The sequence below is a fragment of the Tachysurus vachellii genome, chromosome 1 (genome assembly GCF_030014155.1).
Source record: "Tachysurus vachellii isolate PV-2020 chromosome 1, HZAU_Pvac_v1, whole genome shotgun sequence".
Taxonomy (NCBI): Eukaryota; Metazoa; Chordata; class Actinopteri; order Siluriformes; family Bagridae; genus Tachysurus; species Tachysurus vachellii.
The window spans coordinates 23,748,715-23,759,735 of record NC_083460.1 but is presented as its reverse complement, the minus strand read 5'-3'; the positions used below and the strand labels follow the sequence as shown (position 1 = coordinate 23,759,735).

Genomic DNA, 11,021 nt, shown 5'->3' with positions numbered 1-11,021 from the left:
TTCACATTTGAATCTAAATACAGGAAAATACCAAACTGATTCATTTACAAAGTGTCAAAGTGTTGTAATTTACTTTATTTGCTTGCATTGTGGTATTTTTTTCTGTAAATGAAACATACCACTTATATACAACAGATGGAGACATTTCATAAAAATGAACACAAAAATTGTCTATACGATAAACTGAGCTTGACGCAGGCATTTTGTTCAACAAAGAAAATAGAAAATGGCAAAAATGACAGAATTAAACGAAAAGAAAAGAAAAAAGAAAGCATATACCCTACAAACACTTAAATAGATTTACTCTTATCTATGTAACTTGTTTTGTTAGGGCTACAAATGGCAGAGCTTGCCATTTTATTACATCACAGGAAGCCAAACCCTCAATTTAACATGTTGCGTCATGCAACTTTTTCGTTTGACCTTTAGCCTACTTAGCAAATGAACTGAATATTGGTAAGTTAAGTGAGAATAACTGTATAGAGAGAAATCACATCTGCCAAAACATTGTTATAGAATGTATTGTATGAAATTCCTAATTAATGTTTAGCTCTATAAACTTCCACTATTCACTGATTCAGCTGGTAGTTGCTTTGCATAAAAGCATCAGCCAAATGAGTGCATTTTGTAATGCAAATTTTTAAATAAGCAGATATACAACCCTTTATTCTCTGTTTGTGTGTGTACTGTTTAGTGTTTCTCCTGATGCACTGCCAGAAACCAGAGTTTGGATGTAGGTGGATTTATAGTCCCTTAAAACAGGTTTTTGAAATCCAGTTGTTTTAATTTGCTGAGAAATACCCAATGCATGCAAATGAAATGAATGACAATCTTTTTCTTGCATTAGCAAGTATATAAACAATCATACAAATAAATTATTGTCTTTACTTTCGACCTCCAGGGTTGGGGGTTTGATTTTGCCCTGTGTGTGGAGGCAGGGGTTTCCTCCTGGAGTCCAAATACATCTATTGTAGGCTGATTGGCATCTCTAAATTGTCCATAATGTCTGAGTGTGTCTGATTTGGGTTGGCACCTTGTGCCACCTTGTGCCCCGAGCCTCCAGGCTCCCTGCACCCCTGTGTAGGATATGTGCTACAGAAAATGGGTGGATGAAAGGATAAATAAATAAACATCTTGGGATGGACAAGAAGTCCTGGATCACCTTCTTTAACGAGGCTTTAATAATAACCCAGTTTGTATCCTGTACATTAACACAGTACTACAATATAAATGACACAAAACAGTGATGTTTGAGAAAATCTTACCATACACCTTTATTAATGTTATTTATGTCTGTACTTTTGAGAGTCACAAACCAAAACCAAATTCCTTGTGTGTGGGTGTGTGTTTCAACATCAAAACACTTGGCCAATATACCTGATTCTGATTCTGACTCTGATTATTACATTACATAACAGAACATTATAAACATTTTTACTTTTATAATTTTAAGATTCGTTTTCAAATAAAACATGACAATTGTTTCTGAAACGGTGGTCACAAGAGACCCTGCCAAAAAAAATAAAAATAAAAAATTCTTCAATACAAACTAAGACAAAACAAAATAGGTGTTCCCATCTAGTGTTTCCTTGCAGATTATATTACAGTAGCCAAATAAATGACGCAGCAACCTTGCTGCAACCTGATTGGCTCGTCGGCTTTTATGTTATTCCTTATTGGGTCATTCCTAAAGCACAAAACATTGTACTAAAAAAAAAAGGTATTTAATACATCGTATACATTGAATACTAGATTTTTAAATAGTGTTATATTTAACAGAGACAACGTGGTACTTGTATGTATTTATATATACTACTTTGTGGTGTAGTCTGCGGATGGAGACACAACCCACATGTTGTCTCCACCTTTATTTTCCCATCCCCTACTATTTCTTGTACCTAAAGTTGTCAAGGTTTTAACTTAGCAGTTTCACCAGTGTTTGTCTTAGTAAAGTCGTTGCATCACGTTTGACTTTGACGCGAAAACCGTGACATTGAATCAAACCGAGCGTTTCCTTGACCACGCCCCTGCAGAGCGCCGATTGGCTGCTCGGGGTCGTCACTTAGCATCGTGACTCTTTGACTTTCGTCGTCACTCTTCGCTTGACTCGTTCTGCTGGTGTTTGGTGTCTCTACGCACCTGAGAAGTGGGACAGGTATAGGTGAGTCAATATGACCGGCTTAATATCATGTTTTTGTTTTCTAAATACGGAGGGACATTAGTATTTTATTTCTGTTGTTTGAAACAATACAATATAACACAATATAATTCAATACATTGAATGTATATCACTGTAGTTTTTATATGAACCTTCATTTTACTTTAAATTGACAATAAAGTGTACTAAAGTGCTAGAGACTTCTTATGTTTACACTTAGCACTGGATGATGGTACAGAGGTGGGTGTAATGCTTTACATAGCACCTGAGCTCAAACTCTATGACCTCCAGAAATGTAGGTCTTCATACTACTCTTGAATCTTGTCTTCTTGGGGAGATGACACCTAAACAACCGTACAGACTTCAGGACTTCATTCTGATCTTCTTCTGACCTCTGGCAATTTGTTTCTTCACCGAGATAAGCAATATATTGTCTTTTGATGTTGGGATGAAGATGATGGTTAACTAACCCCATAACGTTTAAGCGTTTCAGGATTATACGTATTCATATGCATATACATATGAACTGTAGATTTGTGAATAAGAAAATAATATTCTCGTGGTTGGAAGTGTGCTTTGCTTAAGTTCATTTAAACGATATTGAGATACATTTTTGTAAGCTTTAACATTCATTGAGTTTTCAATGAATGGGTTTCATGGATGAAGACAAGGTTGTTGTTTTGTTATTTTTAATATTATGGGTGGTTAGTTTGTCCTGTCCTTATAATTACTAACTAAATTGAGTGTAGTGATAAGAGAATCCAGGATATTCAAATTTCTCCCAGAATAAGCAAATACATCCTGCACCAAATCCTTCTATCTAGGGTAAAGTTTAATGATTTGTTTCCACTGACATTAGAAAGATATAAGGAAAATTAATGCTGGTCTAACAACGTCTTTATTCAGCCTACTTTGATCCTTATGATATTCTGGCTTTGGATTGATTTTTACAATTAACAACACACTTTCTGACCATCTCTGATGCTTTGTCCGCTCTCTGGTCATCAACACTCATGTCACTGAGTAGAACTGATCATCAGTTTGTTTCAGTCCATAATCTTTCGTATAGTCAATTCCAATCATACCACAGACTAATAGCATCCTGACTCATCCAGACACATTCAGCAAATATCTAAAGAATGACTAAGACTATCCGCAAGTTGTGTCGAGGCCATGATCTTGTTACGACTTCTGTTTTTGTTTTGTTTTTAAATTACACAGGAGTATCGTTTTTATCAGATCGGAGAAGCCGATCCTTCCCTAAACAAGGGTGCCATGGAGACGCACTTTGTTCCCCTACATTCTTGCACACCTTTATTACTCAATTTTTAGCAACCGTACTTTTTAGGGATCATTTTTCAAGACATTGGACAGGTGATGCCTTGCACCTCATACACTGGATAAGAATAAATGTAGACAGTGAACTGCAAGAATGACGTGCATGCATTTAACTACAAATGATATCAGTGTAGGACACTTGCCTTTTTTACCCCAAGACAGAAATGGAGAAATTCCAAAATTTTTTGCTGACTTTACATAGACATATTTGACTATCATTTATTCCCTGTTCTGTTAAACATGCATGTCTTTAACATGTGTTCACAAAAAGAGTGAGAAGATTCTTTTCAGCACACAAAGGTACTTTATGTGAAATCCTAGAAGGTAGATCAAGGTCACATGTGGCATGTGTGTCTAACCTGTTTCTAGTTCAGAATAGTGTTTCATATAGGAATAAATTACTAGATATAAACTGTACAATCTAATCAGACTCAGGAGATTAATACCGTGTATTACTGGCAACTCTGTCTATTCATTTATCTTTCAAAACTTAATCAGTAACATATTTTTGCTTCCCAGTTTTTGTTATCCGAAGATCAGATAACACAAAAATGTAAAAAAATGATGTAAGAAGATCATAAATTTCTTTTCCTTTCACAGTGAACTGTGACAAATCAAATGAAACTTCCGGAAAGTTGTATTTTTTACCTCCTCTTTTATGCATAAACATGAATGGCGTGGTAGCTTAAGGGAAAATTCCATCAATGCTTAAACCCTCAATAGTACAGTATAATTGTATTTTTCTGAACCCAAGATCTTGATCGGTGTGTTGAGCGACAGCTCTCGGTCAAGCAAGTTTTTCTTCACCCACTGCAATATAGAAAGTTGACTTATGTAATGCCTTTTGCAGCATGTTAAAGAGAGGATAACAAAAAAGGAAGGGTTTCAAATATCTCTGGTACAACGGAAGGAACGTTGATATCCCAGTCGACAGTTGTGGGATAATGTGGGACTGTATGATATTAGCTAAAATAATCTACACCACAAATCTACACCATAAATGTTATTTAATCATTTATGGTGTATATGATATTAGCTAAAATAATATACACCATAAATGATTAATAACATTTATGTTGCACACTATTCAATTATCCAAAATATGTTCCCCTGTTCGTTTCAGTTCATTGTAACATACAAAAGGTTTGAGATGCAGAGGAAGCTTATAGAGCGAGTTAAATAATTGTGGTTTGTATATTGTTAAGCTTACAATAGGCTAGCACTATTCTACTCGGCATGACTCGTACATTATATGTTGAGTATCGTACAACACAATCTACTGTTAAAATGTTGTTGAGCTCCTCGTGAGCATATACGGTCATGTACAGATGTTTAATAGTGCTTTGTATGAATAAATTTGCAGATATTCAAATTACCCTTTGATGTATACATGTTCACTCACAGACCACTTTCATAGGAACATATGTACCCCTGAATATTCATGCAAATATCCAATCAACCAATCATGGTTCAGAAAATCTCTAAAGTGTATAAAAATGTCTCTAAAGTTGGTAAAAATGCATAAAACATCTAGTACTGCAGGCAGAAAGACCTTCCTGATGATGGGAGAATGTGCAGAGTAAGGTAAATGATGTCAAATAACCACCCAGTACAACTGTTGTGCATTGAAGCGTCTCAAAATGTGTAACCTTGAGGTTGACGTCTGCAGCACATTCCAACATCACCTCAGATTCCTGCTCATGGCTGGAAGGAATGAACCTTGTGTGCTTTTCTGCTGCTGTAGCATATAAGCTTCATTATGTCACATTTCATGTGTTCGGAGATGTTTTTCTGTGTAAACTTCAGAGACTGTTGTGCATTAAATTCCCGAATAAGAATTTTCCGCAGTACTCAGAGCAGCCATTTTTTTTTGTTTGTTTGTTCTGATATTTGATGTGAACACTAACCAAAATGCTTGACCTGTTTTGCCTGATTAGATAACTGCACAAATTGCCATGTGATAACTAAAATACTTTTTTTTTTGATACTGTATTAAAAATCTGGGAAGCACATTGAAATCCCTTCCCATGCACACTCTAGCCATTATTTCTTGCTCGGTGTAATGTAGAACTGTGTGAACTAAATACCAAATTGTCCACTTTACTGATTCTCAACTGTTATTCCATTTGTCTAGTGTGGAAGTACTATTGTTTTTGGTGTAATACGAAGCTTGTTAATCTTGATGTTATCTCATGTTTCACCACAACTGAGAGCCTCGTTCAAAGGCGCGTTAGCTGTCAAGGTGAGATGAAAAAACAATGCTAAAGGGGTTCACAATTTTTATAAAGAGGCAGAGAAAATTAGTTTTTTGCCGAGGCCTGCTCGACTGATTTTCTTGTGGCTAAGTTGGAGATTTGAGAGAAGGGAGCAGCTGTCTTGCTTTTTTTATTCTCTATCTGTCTAAGACTTGTTTATCCACTAGGGGTAGAGAGACTGGTCCAACAGGCTCTGGCTGCATGAGAAACCAAGCTGTTTTTATTATAAAGGTAAAAGTTTCTCGGTGGAAACGGAACACTTGATACCCTCGGTGCTGAGGGATGGGCTGTTTTGAATTCAAAAGATGACGGGACTTGTTATAATTGTAGAGGAGAACCGATTGTCCATCGGATGAGAACTGAAACGTCAACCTTCATCTCGTTCTTCATCCGTTTTAGCCTCTTTTAGCCTCTTGAACTCTCTGACATTTCCTAGTGCTTTCAAAGTAAGATTTCTGACCAGGCTTGTCCAAAACAAACTAGCTTAATTTACATTTTAATTTTATTGCTAAACATTTATTCGGAGCTACTACTCACCCCTTCTGATTGCCTATGAGCTGTTAGTCATGTTTCTGTTCTCTATGGAAATGTTTTCCTTTGTTGAATGAATGCGAGAATAAAATGATTAATGTTAATGGTGTAATTCTCGCAAATTTGTAAACGTGTGATTAAATTCAGTCTTCTCTCTGTGCTTGATTGTCCCTGAAAGGTGTACATGCGTGTCCTCTGCTGTTTCTGAGTAACTGTCAGCTGGTGACTTCCATAAACGGTTATTTTGGGAAAGTCGGTGTGTACACATTGCGTTTGCTGAAGTCACAATAGTGTCCTGCCCACTCTGGTGCATTATTACATTGTTAGGATTATGTCTTGTGTGTCTTGTTGTTTTTTTTTTCTAATTCAGCCTTTGTTGATTTCTATGAAGTTTCTCATGCTTTGATGAATGCCGGTCTAGTGTGTGACTGGTTAATCACTACTAACTAACCAACACTTGAACAGTGTCATGTTTTGAGGGCAGCTTTGTGTATTTGGAGAGCTGTGTGCGGCTCTGGATGTTGCTTTGTGTTCGAGGGTGTGTTTCTACATTGCCTGTTGCTGCTTAGGGCGGCCGGTGCAGAACAATAGGCCCCTTCATGATAACAGAGTGGTTACTGATTTCTTGCCCTGCGCTGGCGAATAAGCCTATGGACACAGGCTGGGGTGAATGCGGCAGGTCAGGCCACAGTCCTCAGCTTACTGAAGAGAGGAAGGACACTAAGGTGGGCGGTTTAGAGCAGTAGGGAATGTCTATTTAGGCCAAGGAGTTCTCCTCTCTATTTTGTAAAAATTAAGCCTGCTCTGCCAAAGTATGATGATTTTTTTGCTCCTTATTTACTCTTGCGCATGTGCACACAGAGCGCTCTCTCTCTCTCTCTCTCTCTCTCTCTCTCTCTCTCTCGTACACTCTAAGCCAGTTATTCATTCACTGGGTGAGTCAGGGTGGGAGGAGTCTCAGAGGCCAGCAGTACCAGTCACCCTGCTGAATCTCACTTTTTTCTCTCTCTCTCCCCCCCCCATCTCTCTCACTCTCAACTTCTCCTTTTTCTCTCACTCACCCTTTCTGTCTGTCTCTCTCTCTCTCTCTCTCTCTCTCTTCAAACACTCTTTTACTGTCCAGGCCGTGTTTTCTGTCTGAAACGGGACCGCAATAACTTGACAGGAAACGGCATTTTGGCCTGTCGACACTCATCAGCAGCCTTTTAGAAAGAAGTTTCAAGTTTAAGGTGAGTAGAACTTTTTTACTTTAAGAAACATGTTACAGACCTGCGAGAAGTCTATAACATTCCCTGATCTTCAGATCACAGCTAAACTTTACGGAGAACGGTATTATGAACAGTCCCGCTTGATTTTAGCTGACTACTTTTATCGCCGATGCCGTGTTTCTCTAGAAAGACGATCACACTGTTTTAACACCGGCACGCCCCATTAACAGATGCCGGTGTGTGTGTTTGCTTTGGTTCCTCGGTTCTCTGGGATATCCACCCCCTCCCTCTGTTCATCATTAACTCCGAACCATCTGCCATTTTTTTTTTCCACCGTATGATTCATTGACAGGATGCTTGTTACGGCAACTTACTCTCAGCCTCGCCCCTTATTTTGGGCTTTGACTGTAGCAATCACACTTAAAGGCTTTGGTTTGAACTTGAATTGGTCTTAAGGAAATACTTCACTGAAATGTTTTTATGACCAGACTTGTCTGATTTAGGGAACTGCTGATTAGTTTTAGGATTCTGTTTGTGCTGTGCCCTAATGGACTGTAATCACATGACGTGCATGCGAGCGAGGGAGGCACTTCTGTCACTAGTACTGTCATTTCACGCCTGCTGGTGAACTCAAACAGCCTCAATTAAAAGGGCCAAGCAAGCAGTTACAAGTATATGGACTGCGTATTAGCTGGTGTTTTGACATTATGTTTACTGAAACCATCCAGTCATTTGGTAAAACTTTGAATGGAACTAAAGTCACCTTGTCGGTCATTCTGTTAAAGCAGTAAATTAAGTGCATGTTATATGAGAGGCTTTACTTCTGAGTCATTCTGTAAACACTAGGGTCTTAGAAATATTCCAGCAGCTACCTAGTGCTTTAGTGTGGATCAGTTCACCAGATGTTAAAGCTGCAATCAAGCCTTTTTTTGTGGCTGTAGATGCTGGGTGTGATTTCGTAGGAAATTGTGGCAACCACTCATCTCAGAAGCTTTGCATGCATTAGTTTACTACAGTGGCTTCAGGGCCTGCTCGATGCCTTGAACCATTTGAAGGGTATTGCAAGAATCTTTGTTTCTTAAAAATGTAGATCACTTTGGCCTCATTAAACCTTCAATTAAGGTCTTGTCTGAGTATTTGTTCAAGCAGATTCGGATAATATAACAAATGTAATAACGATTCTTATCTTGTTTGAGACGTCATGTGTGTACGTTACACAACTGTTTTGGTGAGAGTGTAAATTGTCCCCAGGTTTCAGCCTCTTGTGTAACAGGAGTTTTTGCTCACTGCGTGACTTTTAAATCTTTCTGTGATCATTTTATCTGATCATGTTCAATGTGTGTGAGATCAGGCCGCTTGATGCACGTACACGTTACTTTAAAGCACAAGGAAATACATTTCTTCACATATCCCAGCTAGTTATGTTAAGTTCAGCAGTTAGGGTTAAGGGCCTTACTGCAGTGACAGCTTGGCGGCGTTGGGAGTTGAACCCTGAGCCTTATATCTTTAAGACTCCACGCAGTTCTCCTGAAATTTGGCTAAGTCATAAACCTGCTAAATATTGCCCAACAAGAGCTAATAAGCACTCACACCCCTGATATCATTTACACATGTGTGGATTTCTTTTGTCTGCCTGACGTTATAAATTTAATCTCATCCTGGGGTTTGTAAAGTCAATATGGTCCTCTTGTGAAACCAGGACACTAAGTTACTCATAACACAGAGGAATGCCACTGTTCTTGAATTCACAGACAAGGTTTAAAGAGTATATTTTAAATAGGATCACCTGAACACGTAATGTAGATTTATATCTCAAGCTAGTTAGACATACAGGTAAAGGTATGATAACACAGATGTGGGCCTGTGTCAGAGATTCCAGCATCAATCCGGATGACAATCCAGTGAAACTATCCATGAAACCGCTGTGAGCTCAGTTAAAAAAAACATTAACCCAACTGACTTAAGGTTATTTTTTAAAAATCCCAGAGTTACTATGTAATCAATATTATTACCACAGAACAGATGAACCTGCCCAACTCTCAGATACAGGATTATCGTATTATGTTTCAGCTCACTTTCTGAAATCGCAGCACAAGCCACTCTGTGTCCAATATTTTCATCTGACCTCGTTTCTGCTCAAGGCCATAAAATTAAGAACCACAAAATTGAATGGAAATGTTCATGAATGGACCTTGAGCTTGACCTTGATGGGATCGGCTAATGGCTAACATACAGGACTTCGTAGAGGAAGTTAACATTCAGAAGAAGCGCTATCATGTGTTTGGTCTTGCGATCGAACACACGTTTTTGTGTAACGAAGGCGGACCTTAAGTCCTACAAGTCAACGGAAAACACTGAATGGATGACTCAAAAATGGAAGCAGATGGAGACCGGCTCTAAACATTAGGAGTTGGATGCAGAAAGGAGTAATGGTTGGCTAGTCGAGAGCCAGTGCTGGTGTAGGAGTTTGTGGTATGTGGCTTTGCAAGGGTGGACTCTGTAGCACACATCTGCTGGCATCGGCTGTTTGTTGCACTACATATTTTGGAACACGCATTTTTTTCCACCCATCACTCCATGTTGGACTTTCCTTAAAGCCACACCTGCTTCACTCCTCTGTTTACCTTAAACACAGCCACAGTGACTCAGCCAGTGTGATAAGGACAACCTTTTATACAGCCTTAACTTCTTTGTGTTTTTTCAGATATTGAAAAAAATAGAGCGTACTGCCTCCTGTAAGATCATGCCTGACTCTTTCTTTTGTGTGCGCATGAAAGGCTTGCCATATTTGTCCTCAATTCTCAACACGCAAGCTGTGCACCTCCCTCCTCCTTCCCTATCTGTAGCTCCTCCCCGCCGTCATCAGACCATGTCTGCCGAGAGGAAGGAAGAAAGGGATGTTTACACAGAGGAGGGATATGGGCAAGATCATAAGAGAGGCACTAGTTATCCTCTTGTACATTTGTTTTTCCACTTCGGTCATGTCACATGTCTGTAACATGCAAGTCATTATTGATTATCATTTACTCTTCATTACTGGGTTCATTTAGTGTGTGTTACTATATAATGTGTTCTTGGGATAAAAGTGCTGTCGTAATGCAGTCGAAACAAACTTGTAAGACGGACTGAACGTTTTTGTTTTTATGTTTGTTTATTTCCACAGATTCTGTACTAGCTACTTTAGACGTTGGGGAAAATGCTGGAGACTGTCAGAACCAGAGTGCTGGAGGTGTACGACAAACTCATAGCAGGGAGAGGTACATGCGCAATTACGGATTACATCCTCGAATATTAAATTATGTGGTAGCTTGGCGGTTACGGTGTTGGACTACAGATCGGAAGGTTGTGAGATCAAATCACACGTCCGCCAAGCCACTGCTGGGCCCCTGAGCAAGGCCCTTAACCCTCAATTGCTCAGTTGGATTTACATGTACATGAGATTAAATGTAAGATGAGGGCATCTGCCAAATGCTGCAAATGTAAATGTAAACATCTACTGAAAATATTTTGTATTTTATTGTAAATTTTGGG

At 38.7% G+C, this 11,021-nt stretch overlaps 1 protein-coding gene across 1 annotated transcript in view; it reads left to right on the top strand.

Moving 5' to 3' along the window:
* Window positions 1-2,017: 2,017 nt before the first annotated feature.
* elovl1b (ELOVL fatty acid elongase 1b) overlaps window positions 2,018-11,021 on the top strand; it is a 14,533-nt gene continuing 5,529 nt past the window's right edge. The window contains exons 1-3 of the mRNA XM_060878549.1: window positions 2,018-2,161; window positions 7,406-7,511; window positions 10,654-10,747. Of these exons, the coding sequence (XP_060734532.1) occupies window positions 10,687-10,747 (61 nt within the window). The 5' untranslated portion in view covers window positions 2,018-2,161; window positions 7,406-7,511; window positions 10,654-10,686. The remainder of the gene's footprint in view (window positions 2,162-7,405; window positions 7,512-10,653; window positions 10,748-11,021) is intronic.